We start from the raw sequence: 18,270 nt of genomic DNA on the forward strand, positions 1-18,270 counted from the left end.
AGACATGAAAGCTGTCATTATGAACTGACCCTTCCCACTGCCCATGTCTGACAGAGCGCGCTGGGGCTCAGTTGCTGGATACAGCACTGGAATATAGAGTACAGCTGCTGGAACTGAGTAAATTCTGGCAACCCCAACTTCAGGCCGTTAAACTGTTGGAGGTGAGGCCACAAAGTTGGAGCACCTGTTCTATGAAGACAGGCTGAGAACATTGGGGCTGATCAGATTAGAGAAGAAAAGATTCTGTGGGGATCTCATAGAAGCCTTCCAGTATCTGGAGGGGGCCTACAGGGAAGCCAGAGAGGGACTCTTCATCGGGACTGCAATTACAGGACAGGGAGTAGCAGGTATTAATTGAAAGAGAGGAAATTTATGTTAGCTATTAGGAAGAATTTTTTGGGGTTTTTTTTGTGCGGGTGGCGAGACACTGGAACAGGTTGTCCAGAGAAGCTGTCGATGCCCCAAACACGGCAGTGTTCAAAACCACACTGGATGGGGCAGTGTGGGCTAGCGGGAGCTGGACCGAGATGAACTTCAGAGACCCATTTCAGCCCCTTTCCGTTTACGATTCTAAGTAGAACGTCCAAAGGCCGTGACAAACACGCGATGCGGGGCAAAAGCGCCGGGAAGGGAGCCAGCTCCAGGTCGCGGCGGAGCGAGGCCGCGGCGACCGAAGGGTTACGAGAGGCGCATGCGCCGGGTGGGCGGTGCTCCGGGAGGGGCTGGCTCGGGGCTGGGCCTCGCCGCTGCCCGCCGCGCTCTGGGGCTGCGGGCGGCGCTGGGATGCCGGGCCGGGAGGCGGAGGTACGGCTGCGCCGGGCCGGGCTCGGCCGGGTCGGGTCGGGTCGGGTCGCTGCGCCGGGCCTCCTCGCTCGCTCTGCCGAGGAGAGGCAGGGGGCAGCGCCCCCGTGGGAGGCGAGGGGGGCTCGCTGCACCCCCTGCGCTGCTGCGCCGTGTTCCGCGGCCTCGGGGGTACGAGGGGACGGGTCCGTGACGGTGGATCTGGGCGGACCTCGGGGCTACCACTGCTGGCTCGGAGCGTACCCCACACTGCTCCTGATCTGTCCGTGCTTTCTAGTCTGTTGTGATTCGCGCAGAAACGCGTTCTTCATTAGCAAACACCGTTAAATGTTTATAGTAATATAAACCCTCTCTAAAATCTTCACCCTGCAGTGGGCTCTTTGCCTCCTGTGGTATTATTTCCGGAGAAGTGCCGCTGTGGGCAGCAAAGGCAGCCTCAGCTGAGCAGGCCGTGCGGGGCTTTTGAGCGCTTCTGGGTCGGGGTCTGGGCAGGGTTCGGGTTTGGGTCTGGGTAGCGTTCGGGTTTGTGACTGGGCAGGGTTTGGGTTTGGGTCTGGGCAGGGTTCCCCGCCAGTGCCTCTGGCAGCGGGGGGACCGCGGTGTGGGCGTGGGAGGGAAGGGTTGGAGCTGCTGCCAGCCGAGGTGGATGGGAGTGCGGCAAAGGTACAGGTGGGTGGTGGGAAGGGGACACCTATTTCCTTTGCCGTGGCAAAGGGTAACCTAATGGCTGCTAGTAGATATGGTGTTCAGAAGACTCTTACCAACCACCGAATATCAGGGAGATTCTGGAACAATCTCTCAGAAAAAGCAGAGAACCCAAAAACCACAAATAAAACTTGATCAGTCTCAGAAAAGGTCTGGAAAAGCTTCCTGTGCCTTAAGCAGCTACCTTAGCATCTGGCATCAGCACACCTTCCTTCCTATAGCATGCGATGTATTTGCTGAAATATTTCCTCTTGTGCCATTCTTAATTAAATGGCCATTTAAAGTTCTATTCTTCCTCTTCCAGATGCATCCAGTCCTAAAGGCCTTTGTGTGCGGCTCCATCAGTGGCACTTGTTCCACACTCCTCTTCCAACCACTTGACCTGCTGAAAACACGCCTGCAAGCTCTGCAGCCTGCTGTGGATGGGTGAGAGGAGGGGGATGTGTCCGCCTGGAGGTGCTCTGCCACAGGCTTCTGCCTTATTTGCTGGCTGGAGCTTGGAGTTCAGAGTTGTAATCTGGGAAATCAGGCTTTGTAAAAGAGGAGGTATATTTTTATATTATGGAGAAGGATTGTTATTTTGCTCCAGAAGAGCAAAAATGTCTGTGAGTGGTTATGAATGCCACTGGAATAAGTTGTAACCTCAACATTTGTTCTCATCTGAGAGACTGGTGTTTGCTGGAGTAGCTACCATGCAGTTTCATGGGGTATCCTCTGCCTGAAAAAAATCCTGTGTGGTTGTCAGGTAATTTTTCATGCATGCAGCTTGGTGTAGTCAACCTACAATCTGCTGCTGCTAACAAAGGGAATGAGCAACTAAAACCACTAATGGGTGTTAAAAGTTGTGAGATACAGAAGGTGATGGAGAAGCCCTGGAAAGATGGACCAAGAAAAGCAAACTGAGATGAGGAAGAGCACCTTGGAGGTGCTGAGTTAATGCACAGATGAGTGAAGGAGGTGGCTGTGGAATACATCTGCCAAGGAGCAGAAGCAGGTAATTTCTTCATTTCCTGTCTTGTCTTTATTTCAGGTCTGGTCGTGCTGGGATGGTGACGCTGCTCTTTAGGGTTGTTCGTACTGAGAGTATTCTGGGGCTCTGGAAAGGTGTCTCTCCAGTAAGTGGCTGGTTTAACTCTGACCTGTAAAAACAAGTAAATAGATAAGCTTACTGTTTATTGATAATTATGTCTGCCTGAATTTAATAGCCAACTCTTCTACAATTATGAGGAAAATGACATAATTTAGATTACATTCTATTTTAAGGAATTAATGTTGTGAATTTCTTTGATTTGGTTATGATAGTCCTGAGCAGCTGAACATTTGAATACTTTTGCAAATGTGGTGTGGCAACTGCAAGAACTTCATTTTGGTTTGGAATATCTTGTTCCTAGAAAACCGCTGTTGAGGAATGCAATAAATCCTGGCATCATTTGAATAATTTGTCTGTCAGTGGCATAAATGATTTCTACCTTATTTTCTCTCCTCAGCATGTTAGCTTTAGTGATATGTTTGTCTTCTACAAAGCTTCCTGTCAAGTTGAACAGTCTCAGAAATGTTCTGTAGTATATTTTGTCTTATGTAAGCTCTTCCTTTCTTCATCTGCTTTCATTTCTCCTGAAGTCCTTTGCAAGATGTATTCCTGGGGTTGGGATTTACTTCAGCACTTTGTACGTGATGAAGCAAAGGTTTCTTGTGGACCGTTCACCCACAGCCCTGGAGTCTGTCTTCCTGGGTGCTGCTGCTCGTGCAGTTTCTGGGATTTGCATGTTGCCAGTGACTGTGGTGAAGACCCGATATGAGGTATGACTTTACAGTTAGTCCCCTGTTAATGGAGTCACACACCTTCCTTGTGATGCAAAATAATTCCTTCTGCCTGGAGAAGGTTGCTGCCAGGAATGTAGTCGTGATTTCGCCTCAGTTCACACATTGTGCAGGAAATTAAATTTGGGCCAGAGGATGAAATAGAATTCGCCCTAAGATTTATAAGTTTCAGTTGTATGCAATGTTTATGTAGCATCTTCCATGTCTTACCTCTCTGAAGGATTCTTTAAAGACTGAGTCAGGTGAGACCCGGTTTTTGCCTTGGGTTGTGGTCTGTGTTGCCATCTTGGGCATCACATTAAATTCACAATTTGTTTGGATGTTATATCCTCAGGGTGTGTGTAGGGCTCCTCAACCTGTGCCTGGCACATGGATGACTGACCTTTGTCTGCTCTTGCAGAGTGGAAGATTTGGCTATGGGAGTGTGTATGGAGCCCTGAAGAGTATCTATCAGACCGAGGGGCCTCGTGGCATGTTCAGTGGGCTCACAGCAACGCTGCTGCGGGATGCGCCCTTCTCTGGCATCTACCTGATGTTCTACACACAGACCAAAAACCTCACACCTCAGGGTGAGGCTGAGTGTTGGATGCTGGAGTGGAAAATGTTCCTCTTCTCAGATCCTGCCCTGCAGCTGACAGCCTGCATGCTCTGCTTGTTGCTCTCCACCTCGGAAGTTTAATTAGTCTCCTTTAGGGCTTTGGGTCACTCACTCACTCACTCACTCACTCACTCACTCACTCACTCACTCACTCACTCACTCACATGTGCCTGTGGAGAACTGTAGACCTATAGCTGAGGTCAGTGCAGAAATGGAGACTGGCCCTAAATTGGTTGATTGTCTTCATGAAGGCTGATGCATAACTGGGTTAGTGAACAGTTGAAAGACAGGGTGCCTTAAGCACTGCTTGCTGCTTCTGCTTGTCTGCTTACCACTCAGTTTCCACTAAACTGAGGCTTCTCTGATATTGGAACTCTCTGGGGCAACTTTTGTACAATTTTTTCTTTTCTGATTTTCTGTCAAATTCAGTTCCCCAGCAAGTGGGGCTTCTTAATAGTTCTAACTTTTGACTAGTAGCCACCTATCCCCTTGAAAGGTTTCTCTAGCTGCATGGATTTTAACTTCTCTTAGGTTCTGCTGTTGATCTAACCATTCAATGGCTTTCACTTTGTCACACAGCATGAGTGTTCCTGGCCTGAGTGGTGTCTGAGTGCCTTCCCTTTGCTCTGTTGCAGACCAGCTGGATTCAGTGTTCATGCCCTTGCTGAATTTTGGCTGTGGGATCTTGGCGGGGATTTTGGCTTCTTTGGCAACGCAGCCTGCTGATGTCATCAAAACACACATGCAGCTGTCACCCCAAAAGTACCACAGGACAAGCCAGGCCATTGCCTTTATCTACAAGGTGAGGTGAATCCCTTCTGACATGCACAACCACATCCTCAGTTTTGATCCCCTTGCTGAAAACACAGCTTTGCTGGAGAAGTCATTGCCTTTTAAAGGAGGTGAACAAGTGTCAGTGCTTCATCTGCTCTTGCAGTTGGACAATTCAGTGTCGGCATTTTCAAGATGGTGAAGGGGATCATGCTGTGGTAGACCAAGACTATAGTGTGCAGTGTGAAATGCTGGTTTCAGATACAAACCAGCTGCAAAATAATTCTTTGCTCTTTAGGCATCAGAAGAGAAATAAATGCCCAGGTCTTTATTGCAGGAATGGGGTGGAGAAGTAGTCAAAGCCCACCTTTCCTTTCGTGCTGTTAGAAGGGCAGATCTTGGCAGATTTACTCTGTTTCCATATTGAACTCTATTCCTAAGCAGTAATCTCTTTATTTGTGTATGCATTTTTGTGTACCTTTTTTTCCCTCAAATCATAATGTTTCTTGCTTCAATACTTAGAAATCTCAGAATAGCTGAGAGATTTCTGTAAATACGAAGGTCTAAAACAAAAGCTAGTTATTTTACTGTAGTGTCTCAAAATGATTACACTCTTGCCTTCTCTTTGTTGGACTTGACTGTGGCTTTCTCCAGCTGTTGTCTCCATCTTGGCCTTTCTTTTTCCCACTCACTGCTCTTCCTGCTTTGCTGGGTAGCCCTGCAGTAGTGCAGTGCTACAGGTTCTTCCTAAACACTAAAAGCTGTTTAAACCTGGGTCTTTCAGAGACAGATCTGGGTCAGAGCTGAAATACATCCTGTGATCTTCCATGTAATAAATGATGAGAAATTTAAACTTTCTAGGCAGATTGGGATGAATTGCTGTTTATCTCCTGTTGCAGGACTTTGGGCTGGTTGGCTTTTTCCGAGGCGGTGTGCCCCGAGTTCTCAGGCGCACTCTGATGGCAGCAATGGCATGGACGGTGTATGAACAGATGATGGAAAAAATGGGCTTGAAATCCTGACTGAGCTGCACGAGAAAGGACCAGCTTCACTCCTTCTCCCGCTTGTTGTGATCAACTGGCACTGAGGAGTTCCCACTTCCACAGAGGAATAAGCCTTCCTCAGCCAGGAAGGAAGCCCTTCATGAGACAGGGGATTTGGCCTTTTGGCAAGTAGAGGAAAGGAAGGATTGGATCTTTGCGTTGTTTGATCCATGCATTCCAGAAGGACTGCATTTACAGACTGCCGTGGGAAATGGCAGGGTTTTCACAGCCTGGTAACTATGCTGAGAAGCCCCTTTTAAAAATAACTCTGTGCTCACCACCTTTATGCAATGAGACAGTATTAGAGCAAAAGTGTTTGAGGAGAAAACAGTGATGGCAGAACCTGCCAGCCCGTTCCTTGTGGGCATGGCCAGAAAGGCCACAGTGATCACCACCTGATATAGATCCTCCTTCTACATATGCTTTATTCTCACAGGGGAGCACTAGGCCCTGGTGGGAAACTGGATGTGTGTTGTGATGCTTCCATTGTGGGCATGGGTGAAAGAGAAATGAAGTGCAGAGAAAAAGCTACAAACATGGTCTCTGCCATCACTTTTGTACTGCGGTTGATCACAGAGACAGTAACTGGACCCACCTTCCTGTGTTTTGTGTTATGTTATTGAGCACCTTAACATTCTTGAAATGTCCTTCTGCCTCTACAGCAGTTTGCACAGTAATTAAGGAGCATAAGGCACTTTAGAATTGATTGCTACCAAAGTTCTACTTGTTCTCTGAAAAACAAAAAAAAGCTGCTGGTCTAACTGCAGCAGAAACACTCGAGGGTTTTTGTTGGATTTTTTAATGCAGTTGTCATAGAGACTTGTTTGCTTCTTATTCTTTGTTAATCCCTGATCAACACCTTCAGCATGAACTGGTCCTTAGATGTAGCTTTTAGGGCCATGGCTCATAATGCATAAATGTATAGTGGAAACAGATGTAGATACTAGCACTTCAGATTTCCCTTAAAACATTGCTGATTGCATGTGGAGTATGCTTTGGTTTGGAAAGAAAAGGTTGCTATTTCTGTAAGCTTTCTCCAAGGTTTGAGTCCTGTGGGTGCTTGGTAGTGACCTTTAATTCCCTTAGGGCTCCACACAGACCCTTCCCATTTTCCTGGCTGATCCTTTTATCAGGTAGTCCACGTTTGAGTATGCCTGAGTTTAAATACACTTTTCATCCTCTGTGCCTTCTAACTCTTTCCTGCTGTGTTACTCAGACCTCACAGTGTGTGCCAGGTGCAGCCTGATCCCCCCTCCACTTGTGCCTCTGTGATGGGTTGGGTCCCTTGCAGCTCTGTTAGCATAGCCATGAAGCTGGTGTGGAAGTGTGCATCCTGTTCTGTAGTGCCTTGCAGAAGACTTAGCTTTGGCTTTTATTTTCTTAAAGATCTAGGGATAATGCAATTCACTTTAGAACCAGAGCACCTGTCTCTAAACAGGAGGATACAACACTGTAGCTGTATGAACAACCAGTGCTACCTACCTGTTGTTCATAAATTTTAAAGTGTATTTTGGACAGTCACTGCCTGCCCAGGCAACTTCCCGAGTGCAAGAACATAGGGGATGTGGGTTGTTAAAGGTGTTCTTTACCAGATTTCAACTCCAAGAATGCTTGATGACTGATGTAAAAGTTGAGGGAAGTGTAAGAGGACAGAATGGAGCCTTGGAAAGTGCTGCCTGTTTTCAGACTCAGCCCATCTGTGAGGGGAGGCTGGTGCTCTGCAGTGCAGGAGTCTCCAAGAATGGTGGTGGAGGGTTCTGTGTGCACATCTATGTGTTAGCAACAGAGCACTGCATCAAATCAGGCATGTGGCACGTTATTTGCTAAATCCTAAATGTGAACACCTGTTCCTTTCTTTTGCTGTTCCTTCTGCCCTTAGTGACCAGAACTTGTGAGAGTGCATGAAACCCTGGTAACTGCACATCCTGCTTGTTTGCTATCCTGAGCACTACTGTCACACAGCTGGGGAACCAAGTCTGGGATTGCTGACCTGGCAGAATAAGGTGGCAATCAGATGAGTTACCTCGTTTGTCCTTTATTCCCCTGTGTATGGGATCAAGCCAGAATTGTGCTGGAGCCTGAATTTATTTATTTGGTGCTTTATAAATTTGGCATGTGAGTTGGATCTGTTGAACATCCTGGGCTGTGGCAGCCAAGGGCAGTGTGTGGGGTCACCTGCAAGGTGCTTCACACATATTTTGTTCCTGGTTTAGCAATGGCAAAGCAATGTGCAACCTGTGCAGACAGAAACTTAAGCTCTTAAAAAATGAGGCAGGCAAGCAAAGAATGCGAGGTAATCTGGAATTAAATAAAGTCCTCATCAGAAACCTGAATTTCAGGAACACTTTGGTGGCTTTTATGTCTCTGTACTTCTGCCTGGTGAAATAACAAAAGAAGTAGAGAGTTTATTTCCATGTGCTGATGTTTTAAGGTCTACTGTGAGGTTGTTTGTTTGTTTGTTTGTAATCTGGAATTGGGCCTAAAGCAGTGTTAGCTTTTACTTTGGGAAGGTTTTTCCATTCTGCTCTGGTGCTTTGTTATTGGAGTAGAGTGAAAAACTGTATGGTTTTTGGCTTGTGGATTAACCTGGGCTCCTCTGGGTTTAAGAAATAGAGAATCTAAACTGCACTGTGTTTCATCTACTATGAGTGCTGCAAATCCAAAAGCTTATCTACCTGTGAGTTGGGGAGAATGAATTCTGTGATGCAAGCTTGTTTGTTTCTCTTTGTTATTTCTTTTGTCAGGTTTCATATATGGGAGAAGGGAAAGCCTGAAGTTCTGCTTCACTCTGTTCTGAAAGCTTTATCACATGGTCAGGCATAAGACTGTTTCGCAGCTCTGATCATTACTGTCCTTCACCCTTTCCCCTCTTCAAAAACATTTTGTTTCTGAAGTGATTTATTGAAGTTTCTCCTTGATGGCTATAGCAAGTCAAGACAATCAAGTGCATGGACTTGAAGTTTAGATGCATTCCCCTTGAGGTTTAATGCTTATACTTAACAGCAAATTGTCACTGTACAGCCTAAAGGTAAAGAAAATCAAATAAAAGATCTGTACAGAGGTATTTAATCACCTACCTCCATCATGCCAGCAGTTCAGCACTAACAGTCTTGTCAGATAATCATTTCCAAAGCCATCTTGGCTTGGATTCCAGAGACAGGGGTGTGTTCCCTCTGTGCACTTCAGGATGGCAGTGGGATCCCTCTTGAAATGACCTCTGTTGCTGACAGTGCACTGTTCTGCATGCATTGTCTCTGCTTGCCCCTGCAGCTGTGGCTAAGAACACAGCTGGCTGGCATGTTGAGGCAGGCAGTGTTTGAGTTGTAAGGACACAGGAGAAATAGTCTGATTATTCATGCTTTAGAAACTTTATGTTTCCACTTCTCCTGTGTGATGATTTGTTTGTTTTTTTCTCTCAGTCTCTTAAACAGAACTGGAGCTTTGAAACATTGCACAGCTTTGAGTATTGTGAGTCTATATAGTATGTATCTATATAGAATATTTATGTGAAAAGATGTAATATATGTTTTTATTAAAAACTGGTTGCTAAAAGTAAGGATATAATCTCTTCAGTGTTTCTTTTAAAGAACCCAAACAGACAAGCCCCAAACTGATTAAATGCACAAGGGATTGGAGGGATTAAGAAGGCAAGAGGAGTTTCCCAAGAGGACAGGACTGTTGCATGTGTTCAGAGCCCATAAAAGGCAAGGAATATTCTCTTTTTCTGTGGTGTATAATATGCACAGGTTGTGCTAGTACAACCTAAATCAACTTTGCTTAAATGGAAAAACCACACAGCACTGGGGAATGTTGTGTTTTACACAGCTTCCTCTGCCTGCCTGCTGTTGAATCCCTGTACTAGCTGGTGAAATACCTGCCTTCAGGACAGTGGGGTTTTAAGCTCTCCAAGGAGAAACTGTTTTTAGTCTCCTGCTGAACACGTTTCTGCTACTCATGCAGTCTGATCTCAGCAGGGGACCAGAAATTGTGCCTGGGACACAATTGTCTCCTGCAAGGTAATGCTGGATTGCTGGGATCTCCTCCTGCTGTCACAGTATGGTCCTGGGATTCAGTAGCATGCAGGTTGTGCTAAGCAAAACATTGTTGATACTGAGATGTGCATCTTCCAGATGTGAAGATCCCAAGCCTCTTTACTTGCTTAGATAATACATTCTCACATGGAGGGTTATCTGTGTGTGACAGACCTACCAGACAGTGCTGAGATGCAGCCTTGTGCCAGCTGAGCCTAAATTCTTGTGCAGGTTCCTGGTAGCAAGTTAGGCCTGGGATAGTGCCTGCTCCTGCACACAGGGCTCCCCAGAGCTCTCCTGCTGCCTTGAAGAACCACCTCCTGTGTAGTGGGTGTTGGCATCCACGCTGCTGACAGCTGCCCCAGCTGTGAGAAGAGATAGCAGATAAGATCCCTAACCCTTCTGGGTGATAGAAGGTGGGGAAGATTGAAAGTTTAAAGGCACTGTGGTTGTAACAAAACATTGAGTTACAGATCTCCCTTCCTCATTAAAAATGGGCAAACATTTTGCTTGCTTTTTTAATTTCAATGAGTTTGGTGCCGCACATAACCACTGATGCCAGAATTGCACAGAAAAGATTCCTCATCCCACACAGGCATATATATATTTGTACTTTTGTGAACTCCATGTGGGTTTCTTGAATATGCTTATCTCTTCTGGCTTTGGTGCTTATTTCAAAATAGCAAGATGATTTTCCACATTGCAGTTGCTTAATTTGTAATTTTAGCATTGTAAAATGCTTTAGGAGTCTTTATCATAATGCATTAAGGAGTTTTAGTAAAAATGACAAAATCCCAATGAGAGGTTAAAATGTGACCTCTGCAAGTTTTTGTAACAGGCATTAGGCAATTCTAACTTTGTAGAACTAGAAATAAATGTGCCAAAATATGTTTTCGCAAAATGTGTGAGAAGTAATAACAAAGCTTTGAAACACAAGCCAAAATGGAATTTAAAGGGAGGCACAATAACATTATGCAGTTTCACTGAAAGTGGGTTGATCTTCACAGCTCTTCTTTGCCTTCTCCAGGGGTGCTACACAATCTCTTGTGTGACACCCACTGTCATGTCTGGTGGGGAAGATACTGCCTGAAAGGCTTTGTGCCTGAGCCTCCTCCCCAGACACACAACCCACCCCCTTCATTGCAAGGCCTGTCCTGGCAGCACAGAACGCCTCCTGTACAGCCCTGTGAGGAGCCCTCTCTCCCAGCACTGGGGCCCTGGCACAGCCCCCTGCTCAGAGGCTTCTGGCCAGGGCTGCTGCTCTGCTGCAGCCTGGGCTGGCTGGCTGGGAGATGCCATTTGTGGGGCTTTGTGACCACCCCAGGCACCTACTTGAGGTCCTCAGTGTAGCCCCCAAAGGCTGATGGTAGCTCAGTGACACTTCTCTCTGCACCTGTGGGCCCCAAGTCTCCCTGGCTCTTCAGGAGGGCCGGTGCCTCAAATCCACCTTTCCTGGCTTTGCTTGCTGCAGAGCAAGGGTGTTCCCAGGAGCTGCCAGCAGCTCTGCATGTAATTGTGTAACAGAGTTCAGTGTGAACTTTGGACAAGGGAAACCTTGGCTAAAACATGTGATAAGATAGATACACTTTCACTTGAGGGACATGTCCATTAGTAACAGATTATTTTAAACTGTCTCAGCATGCAGATAAAAAAATAAAGGCAAGCTTTCAGGTTATTTAAGAAAATAATTAGAAATACTTTATTGTCCAGCTTCATCACCACTTTTCCAAGCCATCTCATGGGCTGTGGACCTCATGGTCTACCAGAAAGGGCCCATAAGCGTAACAATAAAAAATAAATGAAGTATTAGTGATGCCAAAGGAGTCGATAACACTGACCAGTGGCACTCTTTTGATACCATCATACTTTCTGCAATATTCAATACTAAATTTACAATCATTATGTTCAATACATTTTTAATACAGATGGGTTTCAAGAGTGCAGAAGAGCTCTCCAGGCAAAATCCATTATCCACACCATGGTGACATCACCACCACCTCTCCTCTTCCTTCCTAAGCTAATATTCACCCTGCTCCTGTCTCCTCTGGAGAGACACAGCTTGTACACAGCCCCATCAGGTCAGCTCTCACCATCCACAGTGCACTTACCCCGGTGCCACAGATGTCTGTAATCTCTCAGGCAGTAACAGATCACACTCTGGCTGAGGGCAAGCTAACGTGTTGCTGAGTTTCATTTTACCTACTTTGTCACCACCATGTGGCAAATGTTTGAGTTACTCTCTTACAGCATATTCTACAGCTGATTTTGTGATCTCTCTAATTAACACCACCTAATAAGTACAAAGAAAAAAAGGATAGAGAGCCATTTTCCAGGAGAAAAAGAACATACATGAGATGATGTTGTAACCTGCTACTTGAGCAATTCTCCCCCAGGTTAAAATAGAAGGGGGAAAACTAAAGGAACACTGTTGTTGGAAAGATGTGAAGATCACTATCACTTGCAGAAGGTACTGGCAATAGTATTTGCACACTCCAGAAATCTGTCCAGAAATGTATCCAGGTCTTGATGATAGCAAACATAGTAAAGTATCACTTTCTTTTTTCCCAAGAAATTTCTTTCTCAGGTCTGAAAATAGGACAAGAAAGATTAAAAAAGATGGTGAAGATTCTTAAATCTCATAATTTTCTGTGGTTTCTTAAAAGCAAACAACAAAAAAATCCCAAACCCAACAACACACACAAAAAAAGGGGCAAGTACCACAAAAATGTCTACTGCAGAACAAGGATGTGTAAGTTCAGTGTCAATTTCACCTGTTTTTACTGTCATTTCTGCAAAGGACAAGAACAGCCTTGGCTGCTCAAGCTCTCCTGCGTGGTGCCAGAGCAGTGCCCCTGCAGGGAGGGGACATTGGGTGCAGGGAAGATGCTGCAGCTCCTTAGAAGCTTCCCCCCACAGCAGGCAATTTAGAGCCTAGATATAATCCATAAAATAATCACCAGCCCTAAGAGCATATATTTCACTTTCAGCAGGAAAATGGAATTGTAAAATGTTTAAAATAAATCTTTGCTTTCTGTTCCCTTCAGGACCTCAAAAACAGCCTTTATGTTGCTTGGAGCACAAGCCTCAGGATGCTGTGAAGCAGCTCCAGACTGACAGAACCACAGAATCAGTTCAGTTGGAAAGGGCCTCTGAGATCACGGAGTCCAAGCCATGAGCAAACACCAGCTTGTCAACCAGACCCTGGCACTGAGTGCTTCGTCCAGTCTTCCCTTCCACACCTCCCAGGACGGGACGGTGACTCCACCACCTCCCCGGGCGGCCCATTGCAAAGTTTAATCACTCCATCGGTGAAGAAATTCCTCCTAATGTCCAACCTAAGCCTTCTGTGGTGAAACTAGAGTCCCCTCGTCCCGTCGCTGGCTGACAGGGACAAGATGCCGGTCCCACCTGGCTACACCCTCCTTCCAGGCAGCCATAGAGAGCGGTAAGGAGTCACCCCTGAGCCTCCTTTTCTCTGGGCTAAACACCCCCAGCTCCCCCAGCCGCTCCTCACAGAACTCACACTGCAGACCCTTCACCAGCTTTTTTCCCCTTCTCTGGATCCGCAATCCCACAAATCCCACGAGCTTCGTTCAGAGCCGGTGTCGGGAAGGGGCCGGAGCGGCGGGCGCGGCCCGGGGATGCCGGGGAGGTGCCGCCGGCGCGGAGCCTCGCCCCCGAGGCGCCCCATTGGCTGCCGAGCCTATATATGGCCGTCAGTGGGAGGCGGGCTCTCTTTCGGCTCCGCGCCGCCCGGGCCTCCACGCGGCGTTGTCAGCGTGAGTCGGGGCGGCCGGGCGGGAGGCGCGGGGGTAGTGGGGACGCGTTCCCCGCCCGGCGATAACACCGGGGGGGCACTGTGCATCCCGCCGCAGCGCCGGCGGCCGGGCTGAGCCGGGCCGGGCCGGGCCGCGGGGAAGGCCGAGGCCTGCCGCTTGTAGCGCGGGAGGCGGCCCAAGATGGCGGCCGGGGCGGCCGGACCTCGTGGCGCGTCCCCGCCGGGCTGAGCCGCGTCCCTGTGCCCGCAGGTTCCCTGTCGTTGCTTCCCAAGGGAAACCCCACAATGTCCGGAGGCCTCGATGTCCTGCAGATGAAGGAGGAGGATGTCCTCAAATTCCTCGCTGCCGGGACCCACCTGGGAGGTACCAACCTGGACTTCCAGATGGAGCAGTACATCTACAAAAGGAAGAGCGATGGTAAATAGGGGGGAATGGGAGGCCCGGTTGGGCAGCTGGGATATTGTGGGCACAACTGGGAGGAGCAGAAAAGTCCTAGCGCGTCATCTCTTCAGCATGGTTTCTGCATGGCCTTCGCATACCAGTGTTAACTCAAAGTAGAATAAAATACTGATTTTGGAACAATTATACTAGTTCTTGACTGTCTTGATCTTTTATCTAGTAAATCAATCACACCTGGTTTCATTAATTTTGATAGTTCTTTACAATATTAATAAAATGGTTTTAGTGTCTCAGTAACGATTTCTCCTGGTTTGTATTGGTCTTCAATATAAGCTGCCCTGTTTACAAGATTGAAATTCATATGAGGACTGGGTTTTTGATAATAAATGCTGGAAGCATGTGACATTAGAACTATAAGGGGAGAATTTTCTTTGGGATAGCTTTCCATTAGCTAGAATGAGACTAGAGTGTCATTATTTCATAAAGGACATTAAGGTGATGGAGCATGTACAGAGAAGGGCAGGAAAGCTTCAGAAAATGTCATGAGGAATGAGTGAAGGAGCTGTGTTTGTTTAGTCTTAAGAAGAAGCAGCTTAGGGGGGATCTCACTGCTCTCCACAACTGCCTGAAAGAAAGTGTCACCCTTTCCTGCCTGCCAGGAGTCAGAGGACTCGAGGAAATGGGCTTAAGATAAGGGAGATTCAGATTAGATAATATTAAAAAAAAATTCACTGCTTGGATTGTCAGACAGTGGAATAGGTTGCCCAGTTGTGTTTGAGGGACCTGAATACGATGCTGATTCTTTAAATTTTGGAGTAACCACAGCCATGTGGCAGGTTTAATGGCAGAGGAGTGCTATCCTGTTTTAGGATCTTGTATTTGTTGGTTCCTCTAAAGCCTTTTGTTGCTGGCAGGTATTTACATCATCAATCTGAAGAGGACCTGGGAAAAGCTGCTCCTGGCAGCTCGTGCCATTGTTGCCATTGAGAACCCAGCTGATGTGAGCGTCATTTCTTCCAGGAACACTGGACAGGTATGGACATCAGGAAGTCTGCAGTCTTGGGAGCAGGACTCCCTTGCCTTGCATGCATCACTGCCTGCCAGTGACAGCTTGGTGATAATAGGCAATAACACCAGTTTTCACTGTAGGAATGCTTTCTGTAAACATGGTTTTTGTGTTGCACTTGGCAGCTTTAAACAGATTTGTTGAAACCCACTCCCCATTTCCAGGCATTTGATAACTTGTTTTTCTTCCATGTCCTTCTTCCTGTTGGATTTCTGCCATATTAGTGGTCAGTCCCCTGGTGACCCCTTCCTCCCAGAGCTACTGTGTTTAATTGGTAGTGATTTTCTGGGGACAGTAAGCCCCTGAGATGAAAGTTGCCAAAGAAGAAATTTTCTATCATTGAGCAAGGTATAGTAGCCAGTATATTTGTAATTTTGACTCTTAAATTAGCAAAAATGTTCTGTTGTAGAAGGTGATAACGTTTAACTAGTCACTGGAGTTTGAGATGAGGTTGAGTGAGGTTAGGTTGTTTAAGTACCTGCAGGTGGGGCCACAGATGTTTAGGGAGATTCAGGGCTGGATTTCTGAAGGAAAAAAGGTGGGCTTGATGTGCACACTATTAAAGCTTGATGCTGAGGTCAGTTTCTGGCCAGTGAGCTCTCAAGTGTCGGAAGTGTGCGACAGCAGAGGATGGCAGGGTTTTCGCTAACGCCAGGAGAGGGGCTCCCTCTAGGACTGGAGTTTGATAGTAGGCCCTGCCACATGCCTGACAGGTTGGAAGCTGTTGAAATTGAATGAGAACTGCCAAGTGCTATTTCAAGGGGCAAAGCTACAATTTGTGTGTATTTATTACTGAGTTTTTGTGTACTTCCTTGAAGTTCCTGGATAACAAAAAGATACAGAAATAATGGAAGAACACCTGCTTTGCTTTTTTTGTAAGCTTTTTGTTTAATTCACCCTTCCCTGATTTGATTATGAGAATTTGGAGTAGAGCTTGCCAATAACTTGGGGGGAAGAGAAGGCTTTTTTAAATTTTCTGACTTACTGTTTTTAAATTCAGGGTGTAGCTCTTTCCAATAACATTTTTATTTTGTCTCTTTCTGAGGTGGTGAGCCCTGATTTCACAGGAATGGAAGCAAATAGTTCTGTTATGTTTCGTGCACATTCACTGGCAGTGCCTAGGTGACTTGGCTGAAATGTCCTTTTCTGGTTTGGTTGAAATGCAGTTTTCCTGCTTCACCTTTGCTGTGTCCCTTTTGCAGCGTGCAGTCCTGAAGTTCGCTGCTGCCACTGGGGCTACTCCCATTGCCGGGCGCTTCACCCCTGGCACCTTCACAAACCAGATCCAAGCAGCTTTCCGTGAGCCGCGCCTGCTGGTGGTGACGGACCCGCGGGCGGATCACCAGCCCCTGACCGAGGCATCCTACGTCAACATCCCCACCATCGCCCTGTGCAACACGGACTCCCCGCTGCGCTACGTGGATATCGCCATTCCCTGCAATAACAAGGTAACGCCTCCCTGCGGTGCTCCTGTCAGCTTCCTCCATGCGCTTCCAAGATGGATGCTTTCTGCAAGGGAAGGTTGGCTCGTGTCTCACCTGTACCTTGGGGGATGAGCTAATGAATGTCTATTGCAGGTGGGTGGGGAGGAAAAAATAAACTGCACACAGTTGGAGCTTGGAGCTGAGGCTGGTTTCTGGCCAAGGAACTCTCAAGTGTAGGACGTGTGCTATAGTAACCTGGCAGGATTTTTCGCTGACGCCATGAGGGTCTTTGTGACCCAATGAGTGGAGTTTGGTAGTCATTCTTGCCACAGATCATGAATATGAATTAAAGATAATATGAACTCATGGAGAAACTGCTCTGAGACATTACCTTGGCAGAAATCACCTGAAAGGTAAAGTGTGGGAAGATGAGAATCTATCTTAGATCTCTATTGAAGTGTCAGTCAACAAAACTAATGTAAGCCACATGTGAGGATGTGTGTAAGCTTTGTTTATTTTGTCAAGTTTTCAATTTTTTCATTCTTGAGTATGTGGTGAGCATTATCCCTGTCTTTTGGATGAGACTCACATGAGGGTGATGAGCAACATGAAACTCCATAACAGGAGACTTACTTGAGGCTGTGATGTAATGGCATCATGATTTCTGCAGAGACCTGAAAATGTCACTGGAAACTTATAAAGTTACCTTTTTTTTAATGTTCAAGTACTTAAGTCTGGCATTGGCAAGTAATGTCTTTCACCAAGCACGAGCTTGGGGTACAAATAGGTCTTCTGCTCTTTCTGGAAAGGTTTAGCTTCACAGCCAACTCATACCTACTTTGTTGTGTTCCAGGGAGCCCACTCGGTGGGCCTGATGTGGTGGATGCTGGCTCGGGAGGTGCTGCGCATGCGTGGCACCATCTCCCGGGAGCACCCGTGGGAAGTCATGCCTGACTTGTACTTCTACAGGGATCCCGAGGAGGTAGGAATCCTCATGGCAGGGAGTGTGTCTTTCTGGGGTGTTCTGCTTGTGCTCATGTCCCATTGGTCCCGTGTGTCTGCTGTGGAGGACAGGTTTTGCTAATGTAATGATGGCACTTCACACTCTGCTGTGGTGGTTGGTTACTTGTATTCCCAGTTGGTGCCTGTTTGATACTTGATAGTAAGGGTTGTGTTCTGGGATGTGTTGCTGGGAGACTCAGGCTGGGCTCTTCCATTGCAGATTGAAAAGGAGGAGCAGGCAGCTGCTGAGAAAGCAGTCACGAAGGAGGAATTCCAGACTGAATGGACAGCCCCGGCACCTGAATTCACTGCTCCTCCTCAGCCTGAGGTTGCAGATTGGTCTGAGGGAGTGCAGGTCCCATCTGTGCCCATCCAGCAGTTCCCCACAGGTCAGTTTGGGGAGTGTCTGTGGGGAGGAGTGGGGGGTGTTGTGGGTGGAAGGAGCTGGGGAGCACTAAGTGTTGTTGTGCTTGTGATTGCAGAGGACTGGAGTGCCCAGCCTGCCACCGAGGACTGGTCAGCAGCTCCCACTGCCCAGGCTACTGAGTGGGTTGGCACTGCCACGGAATGGTCTTAACTTCAGCCCTGCTGTACTGTGAGAGAAATAAAGGCTGGTTTAGTACACAGTGTGCTGGTGCTGCGTTTGTAAAGTTGGCTGGTGACACGTGTGTAGCATGGGGCATGCCTGTTACACCCTGTTAAATGGAGCTGGGGCTTTGTCCCTGCCTGCAGCAGCTCACTGGGTTGTCCCTCCTGTCTTTCTCAGTTTGTGAAGCTGGTCTCACATTCCTGCCTTCCCTGGCTCCACCCAGGTGAGGAGGCAGCCAGTG

General features: G+C 47.2%; 2 protein-coding genes and 2 non-coding genes across 5 annotated transcripts; all 4 read left to right on the forward strand.

Annotated features, from left to right (window-relative positions):
• The first annotated feature begins 783 nt into the window (after nt 1-783).
• SLC25A38 (solute carrier family 25 member 38) lies at nt 784-9,295 on the forward strand. Of its 2 annotated transcripts, XM_059482835.1 has the most exons (7): nt 784-804; nt 1,811-1,932; nt 2,537-2,621; nt 3,127-3,306; nt 3,728-3,896; nt 4,561-4,727; nt 5,596-9,295. In XM_059482835.1, exons 1-7 carry the CDS (start codon nt 784-786, stop codon nt 5,716-5,718), a joined length of 867 nt encoding a protein of 288 aa, XP_059338818.1. In that variant the 3' UTR covers nt 5,719-9,295. The 2 variants fall into 2 exon arrangements, with proteins under 2 accessions (XP_059338818.1, XP_059338827.1); XM_059482844.1 differs by lacking the exon at nt 784-804 and having other exon boundaries at nt 1,918-1,962.
• Nucleotides 9,296-13,479: 4,184 nt separating this feature from the next.
• On the forward strand, nt 13,480-18,062 carry RPSA (ribosomal protein SA). Its single transcript, XM_059473135.1, has 7 exons — nt 13,480-13,549; nt 13,799-13,966; nt 14,863-14,981; nt 16,217-16,462; nt 17,292-17,420; nt 17,661-17,829; nt 17,923-18,062. Exons 1-7 carry the CDS (start codon nt 13,480-13,482, stop codon nt 18,015-18,017), a joined length of 996 nt encoding a protein of 331 aa, XP_059329118.1. The 3' UTR covers nt 18,018-18,062.
• LOC132085477 (small nucleolar RNA SNORA62/SNORA6 family) lies at nt 15,563-15,720 on the forward strand. Its single transcript, XR_009420227.1, has one exon. It is a non-coding gene; the product is annotated as a small nucleolar RNA SNORA62/SNORA6 family (small nucleolar RNA).
• Nucleotides 16,614-16,772, forward strand: LOC132085482 (small nucleolar RNA SNORA62/SNORA6 family). Its single transcript, XR_009420229.1, has one exon. It is a non-coding gene; the product is annotated as a small nucleolar RNA SNORA62/SNORA6 family (small nucleolar RNA).
• Nucleotides 18,063-18,270: the final 208 nt, after the last annotated feature.

The sequence above is a fragment of the Ammospiza nelsoni genome, chromosome 1 (assembly GCF_027579445.1).
Source record: "Ammospiza nelsoni isolate bAmmNel1 chromosome 1, bAmmNel1.pri, whole genome shotgun sequence".
NCBI classification, from domain to species: Eukaryota; Metazoa; Chordata; class Aves; order Passeriformes; family Passerellidae; genus Ammospiza; species Ammospiza nelsoni.